This window comes from Cuculus canorus, chromosome 6, assembly GCF_017976375.1.
Source record: "Cuculus canorus isolate bCucCan1 chromosome 6, bCucCan1.pri, whole genome shotgun sequence".
Lineage (NCBI taxonomy): Eukaryota > Metazoa > Chordata > Aves > Cuculiformes > Cuculidae > Cuculus > Cuculus canorus.
Window position 1 is genome coordinate 5,784,018 of NC_071406.1, and position 16,855 is coordinate 5,800,872.

The window sequence follows — 16,855 nt, forward strand, 5'->3', positions numbered from 1 at the left end:
ACTAGAGAGCTGGAGACTAGGTTGGATATGACAAAAGCCTTGTTGAAGTAGTGTCATTGAGGACAAAACATATCATGAGTATCTGCAGAGAATAAATCAGACAATACAGGAGGGAACATGACAAAAGCTTTCCATTGATGAAACTATGTCCCTGTTTCAAAACCCCTCTACGCAGCTGTATCTTGCATCGCTCACGTTGCATGTGATAAGCTTGCCATGGTGATCATCAGACCTCAATAAAAATCAGCTTCAGGTCTTCCCTTATACAGTACTGTACCTGCTACACAGAATGCTAGATGTTATGGATACTTCAAGAAAATGCATTAAAAACTGTATATCTTTACCAAAATACACATATGTACTTGAAAACAAAGAACTCTGAAGGGTTCATTCATCATTATTTTCATGGAAGAATCCTAGTTTAAAAAGTTTAAAAAGATATATTTTTCTTCAATTAAAGAGGAAAGAATATTTTCTCATTACACAGGATTATTTGGGAAGGGATGGTTCTTAGGACCACGGCAGCAATACATGAAAAGAAATGTAGGTATTTCTGCCTCTAGGCAGTATAAATAGCAACATAATTAAACTGTTACCTGAGAAACTGAGAGTACATGAAAAAGTTCGATGTTAACATATTCTGAAGGAGGTACATAAGATAATAAACAGAATCAAAATGATAGTATTTGTTTTTTCTTTCCCAGTGCAAATGCTGGCCTGGATTCCAGCTGAAGGACGATGGCAAAACGTGTGTAGATATTGATGAATGTTCATCTGGATTTCCCTGTAGCCAGCAATGCATCAATGCATACGGAACCTACAAATGCTTATGTGCAGATGGGTATGAAATACAGCCCGATAACCTAAACGGCTGCAAATCTCTTTCAGGTATCTCTGTTTTTTTCTTTCTCTCTTTTTGATCCACTGCTGTATCCAAAATAATGTGTGAAGTACCTTAGCCCCAAGGTCAGAGTTACCTTGAAGCACATTGCTTCTTCAATGAGCAATAGGAATGTGATTCAATGTCTGAGTGTAATAAGTTCTATTTTTAGTGTGTATTGTGCTCAAATCCTTTGTAATGAATACTTAAAGGGGATTATGAAAGTTTGAGTTAGTAACTTTATTAGAAAAAATATAAGGAATGTTAAAATACATCACGTAATTCTACTTTTCAGTCACTTGATAGGAGATGCTTATGATAAATGTGTAAAAGACTTCTACTGTATTATTGCATCAACTGTAGAATATTGGAATGTACTTCAAACTTCCTGATATAGAAAGGAGGAACAGGAAAAAATAATAGACATTTCAAAATCCATTGTTCCTATAGCATATGAAATCCTCAAGTGTTACACATAATACACAGTACAGTTCAAGGTATATATGAACTCTGGTTATTTCCTCACCCCTCTGTGCCACTGATGTTATTTTTATGTGCTTCAGTGAGTACGATTCACTAGACCAGTGAAAAGGAAAGCAAAATGTCAACAGGAAAGAAACAAAACCCCTGTTACTGCATTCTGCTGTGTTTCCTTCACTGTGGAGGCAATCTTCAGCTTGAGCAGGCTCCTTCTTATTCCAGTCTTGCATAGAGTTGTTTGTTTGTGTTTTGGTTTTAAATATCAAAAAAAACCCTTCTACTTTCTTTCTAAATGACAAGAAGACTGGAATATCTGTCTGCATCGTATTCCTTTCTTGGGTGCTTCCCTGAGCGATCAGAGGAAGCACAGGAGAGTGCAGAAATATAGGACTCGGGTTTTTATTTACTCCTATATCACACCTTGTAAGCCACTCATAGATTTCGAAGCCATAGATCACTCAGATGAGAAGGGGAGCTGGAACACATCGTAGTACAGTTTATTGGAGCTGCAATATATCAAACTGCAGAAGTGGTCATGACAAAGCTGTTTGTGCTGTGGCAAGAACGGTTGTGCTGCGAGGAGCTGCCAACATGTGTGTTCCACCTAATGCCTATTTTTTGCATAAATTGGTTTGAACTCTTTACCACAGAGCGGAGCGTCACAGCCGTTCTCCACAACCCACTAACAGTCAGTGCTGAGGATGCTGCTTCGGATCGTTTAAGAACTGGAGTATGTCTTAGGTGTTGGACTTAAAATGCAAGCAAAGTGGTACAATGTATTCAGGACGAGAGCAGAGTAGGTTGAATGACACACTCCTTACATTCCAGAATGTATGAGGGAGCAGTAGGTATAAGTCATACATCTGAATTATTAGTACCTTTTTATTACTGTTATTTTAGCTGAGGTCTCTGTTAATAAAGCTAAAATGAAGACAGCTCTCTATATATATTTACTATTATGTATGAGTACGTCATCGTCAGAGATGTTACGAAGTAAGTAGTGTCACGAATGAGTATCTGAAGGAATACTTTTTTGATAAACTAGAAAACCAAGAGTAAAAAAGCCAAACTGGATTCAGTTCATAATTGGAGGATCAAGGTTTGTCCAAATAGCTGTTTCTTTATGTCTAAGATTTTCAAGTTTTGAAAACTCAAAAAGCAATGGTCAAAATGTGCTTGGTTTGCAACTGAACAAATAATAGTCTTGATGATAATTTGAAAGACAATATTGAAATTGAAAGAAGTGGTATGAAATATATTTCAAATTTAATCTCTGACATTAAATTAGCATAACCTACAGTATGGTTCCCATATTACAAAGGCAAAAAAAAATTACATTGAAAGATATACTAATTGATTGCTTTGTTCATTTTTATACTGCATCATTGATCTTTCTTGGAACATTTGAATGTTTTAAATATTTCTTTCATCCATAACATTGATCAGAGCATGTAACATTTATTTTTCAAACCATCTGTATTTCAGCATTGTATTCCTGATTTTCCATAAATTAACGTAAAATCTAGTCTAATATATTCTTTCTCCCGGGGTTTAGATGAGGAACCTTTCTTAATTCTGGCTGATCATCATGAAATAAGAAAAATTAGCACTGATGGATCCAACTACACTTTGTTGAAACAGGTATAATCATAGTACCATGCTCTAAGTTTAACTCGATACTTTTATTCCTTTCTAAAGTGTGCAACTGACAGAAACATCATCCTATAATTGGCATTGTGTGCATCACAGAACAACTGCAGCACCTTCACTTTTTTATAACATTTTAAATTGATGAATTTATCTGAGTTTGGCATGATTAAAGCTCAGGCAGTTGTTTCTTCAGTCATTCTGATGTACTAAAAGAATTACATTTTCTGTGATCCTCTTCCATCACAATATGTTTTCCAGAATTTGTATATTTTAGTTTGAAAAAAAGAAAAAACCCTATTCGGCCATGTGTAATTTGGGCTATTTACTATTAAAATCCAAATCTGGTTTTTTTTTATTTAGACACCCTATTCTAAGATTTACAGTATTACAATACATGAGTGCATATCTTTGGCTAAATCTAACTTTTTACATAATTACTTAAAATTATTATAGCAGAAAAAAAAAACTTACTTGAAAAACTACAAAAATAGAAAGTCATCCAGTAAGTACAGAGCTGTCATTTTAGCAGTTTCTGCTCTACTTCTATGCTTCACCTAAGTGTAGTTACTTACCATAGATTAGAGTTCCAAAATATGTTTCAATAAAAACGTGTTTCCTCGAGTACTAATTAATCAATTGATTAATTGAAAGAGAAGAAAATCAGTTATGCCAGTCATTAGCATTAGACTTTTTGTGACTTCCCACATGAGTAAACTGTGCATCTTAATGTCACAAGAGAGGTGTTCAGGTCTTGACAGCAGTAATTACAAAATTAACCATCTTCCATTGAACGTGGACTTTATTTAAGCATAACGAGCGTTATGTTAAAGTCGTTTTGTTCTTCTGAAATACTTTTGACTACCTCTCATCTGCATCTCGCTGCCTCTCTCCTCTTTTGCTGGTATATCTATTAAAAGAAGCCTGTGAAAAGAGGGGAACAACAGTAAATTTTCTTTACGGTCACTGCTGACAGATTGGCTCGGAGTTTCACAGGTCTTCAATTTAACGGGCTCCTCTTCAGTACATTAGAGACTGTGTAGCTCCAACCACTGAAGAGAAATCTGTGTTTTCCGTAAAATATTAATTTACTAGTCTAATAAATAGCTCTGCTATTGAACCTGCTGGCCTTTGATCCTGCAAATGTGGCATGTCTAAAAGCATCCAGATTTGAAAGTAAAATAGGAAGCTATACCAGCAGAACAGGTGAGCTGTCTTCCTCATAAGGACATCTTTTTGTCCTTGTAATGTTATGATGGATCAGCTCATTCTTAAACGTCTGCCAGATGAAGCCAAATACCAGGACTGCTCTGGCAAAGAAGCAAACCCACCCTTCTCTGTGTGTTTGATCTGTGCTTTGCCATTCTAACATGTGTTCATGTAAACTCAGAGTAAAGGTTCTGAAAGTAGGAGCTTATTCAGTCCTCTCTGAGTTGTTATGTGTCAGCTTTTTCCTCTCTTTTTTTTTCTTTTTTTTTTTTTCAAATATACATAAACCATACAACTGTTTGAATTGTCTCACGTATGTTCTTTGCCTTCCATTTTCTTCGCTCCTAGTCATAAAAATCCCTTGGGTTTACACAGACAGAGTAGACAGAGAGAATCTTCCTCCTCATAATTTGTGATTTTTACCTGCATATTTTTAATTGGGACGCCAAGGGAACACAAATCACATTGTAGGATAACATGTGTCGTGTGTAATGGAAACAGATAAAACCACAGGTTTAAGGTGAGAGAAAACTACTGAAGGTGTACACAATTTTACCTACATCTAATGTTATGATAAATATTGGAAATAAACTGACCCAAAATAAAACACTTGAAACCAAAGACCTGCAGGCAGTCAATCCTCTTTGTTAGTCTGGATAGTTAAATGTTTACTGTGTTGAAGAATATGATGATATAAGGCCAACTTTTCACAAATTATTGACCTTTATTTATAAAATGTTATAAACTTGTGATAGTCTTCTGTATTCCTTCACCTGTTGTTTGCTTTGTTGAGCGTTTGAGGTGGGGATTGCGTGTAAATGTATTTGAACTCCTAGTAGAAAAAGAGACAGGAAAAGTGTTTTGCAGCACAGTTATGACTGGAAGAACTGCAGTTGATTTTGTTAAAACGCTGTGTGCATGGATATGAGATTTTTTCAAAATGAGAGTAGTCCTCCAACACTGTGTTTTTTTAAGGCTTTCTTTAATGATGGTTGATGCCTCCTAATCTCTCTTTTCCTCGACAATTTGATCAAAAGATAGATTTACAGTATTATACTGTAGTACTTCACAGATAAGCTGTGTGTTGTGTTCTGTACAATTAAATATTGTGTTTCTTGGGTGTTTATTTTAGAGTTGGCTAGGCCAGCACAGTTCCCCCCTACAACTACAAATTACATTGATGAGGAAAGTTGTTGATCCACCTAAGAGTAGAATGTCATTGGGCTCATAGCAGAATTGATTAAGCAATCTTGTGGTTTTAAAAGGAGACCAAGCTGCATCTGTTCTTCTTATCACTGTTTCTACGTCTTTGACTGATATTTGTATAGTAAGAATAATTGTGATTTCACTATCAGAATGATCAGCAGATTATGGGCAAGGCTTTCCTCTTCTCAGATAAGGAAATAAGAGCCATGGTGGAATACCGCTTCTTATCTGCCATTTGCAATGAAAGGTCATTTTTATATGACTGCTCCTTCCAACCTACAGGAGTACCTCAAATGTGATCATCAATGTTTTGGCATAGAAATTGTAACCAAAAATTTCTAGATGTCTGCTGGAGGTCTAAATTTACTGCTTCATGTATGTAGTATTTCTTGTGTGTGTATACAGTGCCAAAGGTAGTAATTAACATAGAAATTGAGCAAAAGTAAAAATATTTACTGTTAAAGTTCATTTTAGTAATAAGAATGAAAAACGCAGAGGCTTCATTTAATTTTGTCCTTCTTCTGCAGTTTTGAAGAGAGATACTTATTTGTCACCCTATTTATATCTTTCACAATTTTTAATTTATTCTGATTGTTTGCAAGTAATGTATGGAAGAATGAGAGAGGTACTTCAAAAATACGCAGTCAGCAAAATGAAGCATTTGAATATTACCTGCAATGTAGTTTCCATTCGGAATGCTACCCAACAGTTTGTATTCAAACATTTGAATAAATGGACGTTTTATTTTTTCTGATTTTAGGGGCTGAACAATGTGATTGCAATAGACTTTGACTACAGAGAGGAGTTCATCTATTGGATTGATTCCAGCAGACCAAATGGCAGTCGCATAAACAGAATGTGTTTAAATGGAAGTGACGTCAAGGTAATTGGGGATTAATAAAGTCGCTGCAAGAATTAAATTTATTTGAGTATTTTGGGAAATGCTCCTTCATGCTTTTAACTCAGACTGTGAATTTTTTATGTATACATACACACAACATGAGCTAACAAGTCCTACTAAAATTTAATTGTATTTGTTTCTTATTTGAGATAGAGATAGGGACTCAGAGGACTGTATTTATGAGCTAAATCCTTATGACTTAATTGCCAGCTGACTGAATTGTCCGTTCACTGTGGTTTACAGGATACCAAAGGAAAAAAGAGGTATAATAAGATGTAAGCAGTGTAAATACACTGATGTATTATTTCTTCATATACAATTTTCCATGCTCTTTGGTTTTCTTTTTACCTCCACTACACTGAATACCTACACTACACAAAAATAACTCAACGTCTTTGATGTGAATAATCCAGGATAAAACTACTCCCATTTCTGCACAGCCTGTCTGTTTTGCCTCTGTAGTTGGAAGAATCCACAAACGCACTATTAAGCACATTTGTTGAATTATGTGACCTTTTTCCAGAATTTCTGATAAGCAGTAAGGAATTCTGTGCTTATTCTCTTATGTCTGACCGTCTTAAACAAGAAGCAAATAAGCAGTAACATATCCTGTGAATTTTATTGCCTTGTTGTACACCTTAATATTATGCAGGGAGAGGATATTTATGTTTTTCATTTGCAGCGTAGTACATAGACAGACATATCCTCGGAGAACACTGACTTTAGTCTTTTTGAGGATAAAGGTTTGGAACTGACTGGCATCAGTGAAACTTGTTTCCATCCTTCACACAGAAATAATTGATTTTGATACTTAAAAATCCCCTTCAATGAGCATAAGTTATGACACTATAAAAAAATGCCCTGGATGGGCATAAGTTACGGCGCTGCGATTGCACTGGGGTAAAACTAAAATCTAACATATATTCAGACATTCTAATGAGCCCCATCAAAGATCATTCCTGTAAAAAAGCAGAGACAAGGCAAGTGGGGGGTTCAAAATCCACTAGATCGTTGAATCATTTTTATTGCCTTTAAACATTTTACAAAGCATCCTATTCAGCTTCTTGTCCGTTCTGGATGAATCTGTATTTTGTTATTTTAGAGACTGTTTTAAGGACTGAGGATGACCACAGACTTTTTCTTTCTAATCTTAATTATTTCAAGAAGAATAAAGAATTTTTCCGAGTCAAACAGTTGCAATTGACTGGCGTGAGAGTACAAAATACACCTGTTGCTTCCCATTAATGTAATAATAATTCCGTGTTTAAGGGAAAGGTTTCAAAAATTTGAACAAACATTAGAAGAAAATTAGGTTGGAGGCATGGATGGTATTTCTTTTTTCCTTCATTAATATTTTGCATTTTACAAAATTGGTGTAATCTTGATGGAGGTTTTAGTCAAATAGGATACCAAAATCAAATCAAAACTTGTGAAAAAAAGTGCATTTAAGTTTTATAAGATTTTTTTTTTTTACTGAAAAACTTGACCCAGATTTGGCCTCTGAAAGCTAAAGATGTGCAAAAATTTATCAAGAATTATATATTGTAGCTGTCTGATATCCTGTCAGTAGGGTTTTATCTAGTGCTATATGATAACTTTGTCTCTTTGACTTCGATTTTAATAGGTTACCATAGCATATATTTAATAAAGTTACAAATAATTTGTTTCCCAGTAAACCTGTTTAAATATTTTTGTCATGAAAGAGTTATTATAGTTGTCCAACTCTTCCCTTGAAGTATGAATTTCTTATTTTATTTCCTTCATGCTTCTTTTTCTACTATTTATTATAAATAAATATACTATTATTGTAAATGATACGGTTTAATATATTAGATAGCATTTCCCTTTTCAAAGATAGCATCTTTTCGATGTACTAACATTAGTTTTCTTGATCTGGGAAACCTGATGGCATCTCATTTGTCTTTTCCATCTGATCACAGAGGAGAGATTTATCTAATTGAAGAGACAATTTTTTCACATAAATACATTCAAACATAAACACATTGGTTTATGTATAGTATTGTAGATTCAAATGAAATCTGTTATTGGAAACTGCTGTAGTAAGGGGGATTGTGTACCTTAAATGTCACACCGGTGATCTCAGTGACTGGAATAAGCTTAAAGTGATTCTCCAAAAGAAACGTCATCAGAGAAGAGAGACTTAATTACTTTGGTGCTAAATTAGCAGAGCTATGCATTTCTACATGAAATGCCTCGTTTTACAGTGTAGCAGTTGCTGCAATTACACATGTAAAAACAGTGAAGATGGTTGTGCTAAGGTATCAGAAAACAAAATATTTTATTCATATTAGACAGTCATTACATGCCTGAGTTGAATTTTAAAAAGATTTTATAAGGGAATAGATAGCATGATAGCCCCAAATGATACTTCTACACATACATATCTAAAAAACTGGTTTTAAAAATCTCACAGTGTCTCTTCTTATCTTGAAGGCTTTTTAATATCCTCTAATGGTAAATAAAATTAAAAATAACATGTTCAGTAATACATAATCAGGTTTATAGTTTATGCTCTATTGCACATGCTTTTAGTGGTGGAGATGACAATAAATTAGAATGCACAGTACAGTGATAAACCCATTATTAGTACTTAAGAAATGGTGAATATTTTCAAGTATCGCACTCTGATTTTTTTTTTTCCCTATGAGTTCTAGTTCATAGACCTAATCAGGTCATAATCAGGCATAGAATAGGTCAAAATAGACCTTATCAGGAATAGAATTTTTAAACCTTGAAGTTGGACTCTACTGATTGGGAACATTCAAATGTCACTCAACACTTAACATGACGTACTCCCAGTCAAGCAAGACTGAGTCGTACAATCATGATGAGATTTGTAATCATGTATATCTAGAGGCATTTGTTCAAGTCTCGATTATCCAGGTCATCAAAACCCATTAGAATAACACATCCCTGTCAGTAGAGCATAGGCTTTCCAGTAGGTAACTGGATTGCTTCTATCTCTTAATTTATTCCTTATTAATGTCGACCTTTTGAAATTTAAGTAATTCTTAAAAAGTTCCTCTTTCTTCTGCCATATGAGAGTTGGAAATAAAAACACAGTATTTACTTTCCAACTCGGTAATCTTTTTCTATTTGCCTGAGTTGGGCGCCCTTATGGTCTGTCGTGATGGCATATGGCATCACTGTGATATTAAAAGGAAATATATGCCAATGTAGACTGGTGAGTTAATATGCAGATAAGTTTGAGGGCAGTGTATACGAAGAGAAACCTCATCTCCATCCTGTTCTCTGAAATATAGTAAGGAGAAGAAAATATATTTTTCAAAATGAAGCCAAAAAAGAAAATTAGAAACTGAAGATGAAAAATTGAAGACAGAAAACTCTTAAAGTTTAGTGCATAATGCAGGGACGTTGGAAATTTCGTATTTACTGCATCATAATATTCTCCATTCTCCCTTACTGTAAGGAAAGGGTCACATTGCCTTAGTTACTTACAAAGTCTCAGTACTTCAGAAGTATCGTTAGTTAACAGGCAATAATACCTCATTCCATGTTGTGTGCTACTATATCAAATATCCTACGTTTCAGATTTCTGGTGTTATAAATTCTTGAATTGTTGTTCCTTTTCCCTGTATTTATATGAATAATTTATGACATTTGTACTTTTCTAGGTAGTCCACAATACAGCCGTTCCCAATGCACTGGCTGTCGATTGGATTGGGAAGAATCTCTACTGGTCCGACACTGAAAAGAGAATTATTGAAGTGTCTAAACTCAACGGCTTATACCCTACTGTCCTTGTGAGCAAAAGACTGAAGTTTCCTAGAGATCTGTGCTTAGATCCTCAGGCTGGGTACGAAGCAACCATTTTGCAGTAATTCATATTTAATACTAATTTTATATTTAAATATATTTTTATAAAAACAGAAGGAGAGAAATGCTAATTAGTTTTTTATTATCTAACTTTCAGCTACACTACGTCAGTCTAAAATGCTTACGATATCACCATTACATATAAAATTGTCATAATAGAAAGATGAATGGAGGTACTAAACCATTTTTTGTTATATTTGCTACTCTGTAAATGTTTTCTTCTGATGGGAAGAAATCATATTTTTCAAAAACTTTAAGTGTGTTACTAAATAACAAACGATTATATTACATGGAAGACAATTCTTAAGTTTTGTTTCTTTTTCACTGAACAGAGTGGTCTTCTTTACTAGTTTCCAACATAATTTAGGCCACATATTTGAAGGCTTCTTTCTAATAGTCTTTGCATGTTAATTTGAGAGTGAAAATGTTTAACCTCACATCATTTGCAAATATATTTTGCTTCTTTTACTCTATAAAATTAAACTTTTGATTTTTACACAAGTTTAGAGCTGCATAAATTGGATTAATAAACTGTTGTATCATCTTATAACAATCCTATAGGTTCACAGCCAATTAACAATTATTTTCTGTCTCTATATCCCAAGGCTCAAGTAATCATCTCAAGTGTCAGTGGCAGGAGAAAATTGTTGAGTTGGTCTGGACTCTACCTAAAAGAAAAACAATGTATTTCCTAGCCATGAAATGTAACCTATCTACTTTACTATTTTTAAAGATAAAATCCGTTTTCAAGCAGTCCTTAGGACTAGCATTGAATTTTCTTGTAAATGTACCCTTTCTTCCCTGTAAAATTTGGCCCGAGGGATGTAGATGTTTGTTAAATGTATCCAAGATATCAGTATATGGTATCACGATCGGTTTACCTGGATGACTCCAATATGATCCCTGTGCATGCAAATATTAGTTCGGCAAAGGTTGTACAGAGTCTCAGTCTTCCAACAAGGTTTAGATACACACAGGCATAATAAACTTATTGTTCTCCTGCTCAGTGCATGATATATTTATTTGGTTGTTCATTTATTTTAGTATGGAAAGCTGCCAACGTAGAGCACCTGTGTTTTGTAGGATACTTTTGGCTGTTCTTAGGGCACATAACTACATACCGGGTGGCTATTAAGGATATGAGCTGCATCTGGTTTTTTTGAGAGCCTGTCCAAAACCTGTATAGGCAAACCGGTTTCCAGGCTGGAAAGATCTTTCCTAAGGTTCTAAGTAATGGCATACAACAGTAGCAACATGCATCCATGTACCAAGTAATGAGACTTTCTCTTTACTTTCTTAAACTTGCTCTGTATTGTTAAATATGATATTGAAGAGGAAATTGCTACATCTACTACAATCTCAGTGCTTTATCCATTTTTAAGCCCTTTATGTGAGAAGCTGTTCTCATGTTTTGGAACTTGTACATCTTGAAATGTATGTAATTTGCGTCACATCACTATTAACAACAAAATAAGATTGTGTAATATACATTAAAAAAAGTTACTGCAATACATTATTTGTAGTAAGTGTAGTAGTGATAACATTTTTGCAGGATATGAGATTCTTGAAGTCCCGTCCGAGTGGTACCTCAAGTTCTAAGGGATCAAAACTAAGCAATTTAAATGTACTTTTTACTAGTCCATAAGGAATTTGATAAAACCGTATTCAACATAATGACTCTGCTATGTGACTTCTTTACATTAAACCACTCAGAGACAAATCTAGAGAAGTCAAAAAAAATCTATCTGAAAAATCATAGAATAATTACTGATTTTTTCTTGAGATCAACTGAGTAAATAATTATTTTTATTATTTTTGCTCTCTAAATGAGGCAACTGTTGTGTTTTGTTTTATAGATACTTGTACTGGATTGATTGCTGTGAGTATCCTCACATTGGCCGTGTTGGTATGGATGGCTCCAGTCAAACAGTTGTCATAGAAACACAGATATCTAGACCTATGGCTCTTACAATAGATTATGTCAACCACAGACTGTATTGGGCTGATGAAAATCATATTGAGTTTTCTGACATGGATGGATCTCACAGACATAAAGGTTGGTCAACAGCTTTTTTTTTTAATTTGTATTTTATGTATTAATTAATTTTTATATTGAAAATGTTTTGCATGTTACGTGTAATTCTGTTAAAAAAAGTACTTTAAAACAGTTTTTCAACCTTTATTGATACATTTTTACCAATATCTGAAAAGCTGCTTTTCATACTCATTTGCTGTTGTGAATACGAATAGTTTTTAAACATGCAGTAATAGATATTCATGGAAAAACTGTCAAAGGTAAACAGAAACTCTGTCCTGTGAATTCTGTACTCTAGTGTTTATTAGCAATATGCATTCTTGACTAAGTAACAAAGCCATGAAACTTGGTGGATAAAAAGCAGAAAGGATGAGTCCTGTGTGCCATGTGTCAGATTGTAGCTAAAATCAGCCTTTTCTCCAGCCTGGAAATGCCTATTAGTCTGCTCAACATGAGTCAATAAGGAGACCAGTATTGAAAATGTAATTTGGAGCGTTCCCGGTAGATGGGTAAAATAATAACTTTTTAAATATCAGTGTAGGGAGGTAATCTTTATCCCTGTGTTCTGCTTCTCATCTGAAAGATAATTAAAAAGCTACTATCTTCTATCTATAAAGTGGGGGTTTTTTTAAAGTACACTTTGATGAATAGTTCTCATGTTCCAAATGATATAATTAATGATCTTTCACCATAATTCAAATATAGGAAATAATCGTTATCAGTATATTGAGTTGTTTTTTGGTTGGTTCTTTTTTCCACTTTTTTAAGATGAAACACTTTGACTTGAGCTCCCTTCCACAAGCTTTATCCAAACCTCAGAACTGCTCCTATCCTGCTAAAATTTCATATATTTGGGGCTTTTAGGCTTTTATCTTATACTGCCTGCCTCCAAGTTTTCTCAAAATCAGAGTTCATGGATTATCTGTATTTTCAGCTTGAAGCTTCACTCTGAAATAAAACAAACAAATGGAAGTTTAATAGCCTTGTATTCAAGAATAGTACATTTTAAATAGACAACAAACAGTTCAGTGACAGTGATTTCAGATGGTAGATTGGAGAGACTACAGCAATAGCTCTGAGAACTGTAAACATTCCCATTAATCTCAGCACTAACTTCCATGTTTTTTGTAATGAACACAGGAGAGTCATAACCTGCTCACCTAAGCAGCACTTGACCAGACATACCCTCGAGTGCCAGCTGCAGTCCTGCTGACAGTCTATTTTTCTGACAGATGAAGCAAAGCCGCATATTCCTCTTGATATTATTCCCTGTGCTGCTATCCTGCTATTTTCTTCTCATGCAATTATCCTCTTAGTTTTCTTTCTGCATCTTTCAAAGGAAAGCAGTAAATGATGCGCAATGTGTCTCTCTTAACCCTCACCTGACTGCAGCGGTCAAACTTTTCTCAATTTCCTCTTTCAACCTGGAAGTTTCAGACTTTTTTCTTGCTCAGAAAATGTTTTCCTGTCGCTAAGTTTCAGAAGATATCTGGAAGATCCCAGTCGTGCTGTCTTTGCTCGGTCTCCAGTCTGTGGATTTCTCTTGCCCAAGTGGGTAAAATCAGCTTTGAATGGTTTTATTTTCACAGAGTTTGCACCTTCCCTTGAGGATATGTGAACCTAGAGAAGAAGGAAATTTGTCACAATTTTTCCACAGTTGGTATCAGTGAGGAGCAGTATTTCGTACAGCAAATTCTTCTCCTCATTCATGAGCATCCACCACTGCTAGTTTTAGACAGCTAAATGCATTCACGACTCTGTCTGATTCTCTGGGCATTCATAGAATCATAGAATAGTTGGGTTACAGTAAAAGTGTTCCAAGTGAAGTATTACCAGACATTGCTTAGGCTTTCGTGCCTGATAGTTTTACCATTTCCATTTGTGAATGAGAATTTATTAGACTTTGGTACTGGTTAAATATGTGAGGCAAGCTCCGAAAGCAACAGTGACTTTGTGTAAATCTGGTGTCTTACATTTTTGAGGGCATATATATTTTAAGTGCATTTGATTTATAATTATTCAAGCAATAAGAATCATGCTTTGGGACAAAGCAGCTAAGGTACTTAAGTTACGTGGGAGGAAGATTTTCTCCTTAGCTAGTGCTGTTTGTCGCTATCTGTTGTCAGCAGCTTCATTCAAAATGTGATTATCAAACCAAAATCAAGTTGTAGAGAAGTTTGTGTGGATTTAACAAAGAAGTGATAGAATTCTTGATGTCTAAAACAGCTGAAACATGCCTGTAGGTGCTCCAGAGGGTGCTTTGAGAGTTTTGCAAAGCTCCGACATTAATGATCTATTTGTCTTTCATTAGAATCTCCTCCTTGCTGCTCCCCTTCTCCTGGAACCAACTAGCAAATAAGTTTTGCATGTCTTCATGTTTCAGCACAAGACTAAAAGTATTGCTAGACGATAAAATTTAACAATTGCAAGTTAATTTTCTTAATAAGATAAATACGGGGATGTTCAGTGGTTGGGGTTTAGAGAAAGCAAAACTGTGGTTCTTCTTAGCATTGTGATATGAGACACCGTAATCCATCTTGATAAGCACTTAAATAGGAAAGATCAGTTTCATGTCTTGTGATAACTGTGTTTCTTGAAGGTGTATTGTTCACATGGATTTCACGGTCCGTTTCCTTTGTCATTTTGAGATGCTTTGTATTGTCAAAGGTAACCAAGGGTTAGTTGAGTTTGTTCTATCCTTTTACTTTTCAAATGGAGAATGATAGAGGCACAGATACAATGAACATAAAATACTTCCTCACAGAGCAGAGAAAAAAAATCTAAATGGGAATCATATGAATGATGCAACCTGAAGTCTAGTTATAATAAGTGTTTTTTCACCTATTTCTGTGACCTTTGAGGATAGGGCTGGGTTGCTATGAGGTTTTTCTGAGAATTACTTTTTTTTTGGATCTTTAATAGCCTCTTACAAAACGTATCAGAAAATGCCATGGAGATTTCATGAGACCCAGACAGTAAGTATTTTGTCAGAATGGGTGGATTTTGAATCATAAAGAGATATTATTGTATGAATAGGCTGCAGTGTTCTGTGCTCTGGGCCAGATACTTCTTGAGGACAAACAGAACAAATCTTATACTAATTGACATACTTGATGTTAAAACAAGGAGTGTTTATTCTATGCGAAGGGAATTTACATGTATTTTGGACATTTGAGTCTTAGTGTTAACATTTTTTTTGCAAGAAGTATTTTTTTTTTTTTCTTTCTTACAAATCACTAAGAATTTTGAGGAAGAGAGAACATCTGCTGCTTTTCTCTTGGAAAATTCCTCTGCATTTCAATAGAGAAATGGGCTTTTATAATTGTCAGGAGAGTCCTAGTGAGAAGTTTGAAAACATGCTAACTAGGCCAGAAATCTTAGAGTACTTGGGAGCTCTTCTTTGGCACTAGGGGCAGCAATGACCTTGCTTATCTATTTGAAGTTTAATGCTTGATTATGTAAACTGTCTTTAGAGCTTAGCCAATTTAGCAGTGCAGCATTCACAAGTGTTATGCACGGTAAATGATTAAGCAAGCATTGAAGCACTAATCTGGCTAAGCACTAAGCTGGTTTACTTCAGTGAGCTTTAAAAAAAAAAAAACACCCACATTTAAGAATTTGTCAGACTTAACAGCTGCTTTTGGTTCCCACTGCCCAGAGGAGATGCAAGCTTCGCAGTTCCCCAGGTAGCTTATTGCCTCGTGCCGGTTTTCCTATCCTTCAGAGCCCTTAAAACCCAGTAGCGCCTACGATTTTCCCATTTCGTTCTTTGAAGATGAGTATTTCAGTGTGATGAAACTATAAAATTAGAATCTGATAGTCCAATTTAGGAATTACAGAAGATTCACCAAGCTGAGGTTCGTCCTTAACTATGTTGAGTTCTTTGATGTTTTCTGCTGTGAAAACAAAAAGCGAGTACTGCGTTGCTTCACCTTACAGGAGCTTGAAAATCAAGCAATGAAAAAGTGTTGAACTTCACATGAATTCACTACTCGTAAATGACATCTTTATTTGTAAATAGTTGAGAGGAATTTTCCTGTGGTATCTCAGTTTGAAAAAAACCTCTTCAGAACTGGCTTCTGTCTGGGTGTTTACAAACTTCATTATTAGTGTTCATATATGCAGGTTTTAAAGTATCCTGTGTAAGGGCTGTGAGAGATTACAACCTTTTTTTCATCTTCAGCATCTGTTATTTCAATTGCTAATTGTAAGGTGTTTGTATGTAGAAAGCAAATATTTTTTTATGATTCTGAACTCTGCCACCAGCGTTTTGTAAAATAGTAAAATCCAGTTATTTATGAAATTGTCCTAATGTAAAAGTAATGTAAGAGATTACAGAAATCAATTCCTTCCAGATTCATACTGCAGTTTTCAGAGGTCAAAAATTACAGGAGTCTGAAAAGAGAGTTTCTCCCAGCAGATGAGAAATAAACGGTAGTTCTGGTATTGCAACAGTTTTTTCCCAACTTTTGAGGTGTCTATGGAATTACTCGTTATAGCCACATCTGATATCACAAACTGATAATGGCTTCACCTCGTCTACTGCAGTCTAGTTCAGTTTTCATAATCATTCAGGTAAAATCATACATCTTCCTAAATCTCATGATTTTATTTTATTGTATTCTATCCCTTTTAAAGG

General features: G+C 34.9%; 1 protein-coding gene across 1 annotated transcript in view; it reads left to right on the top strand.

Moving 5' to 3' along the window:
- LRP1B (LDL receptor related protein 1B) overlaps window positions 1-16,855 on the top strand; it is a 722,645-nt gene that overhangs the window by 608,699 nt on the left and 97,091 nt on the right. The window contains exons 56-60 of the mRNA XM_054070318.1: window positions 705-888; window positions 2,916-3,001; window positions 6,183-6,305; window positions 9,980-10,161; window positions 12,038-12,237. Coding sequence (XP_053926293.1) covers window positions 705-888; window positions 2,916-3,001; window positions 6,183-6,305; window positions 9,980-10,161; window positions 12,038-12,237 — 775 coding nt within the window. The remainder of the gene's footprint in view (window positions 1-704; window positions 889-2,915; window positions 3,002-6,182; window positions 6,306-9,979; window positions 10,162-12,037; window positions 12,238-16,855) is intronic.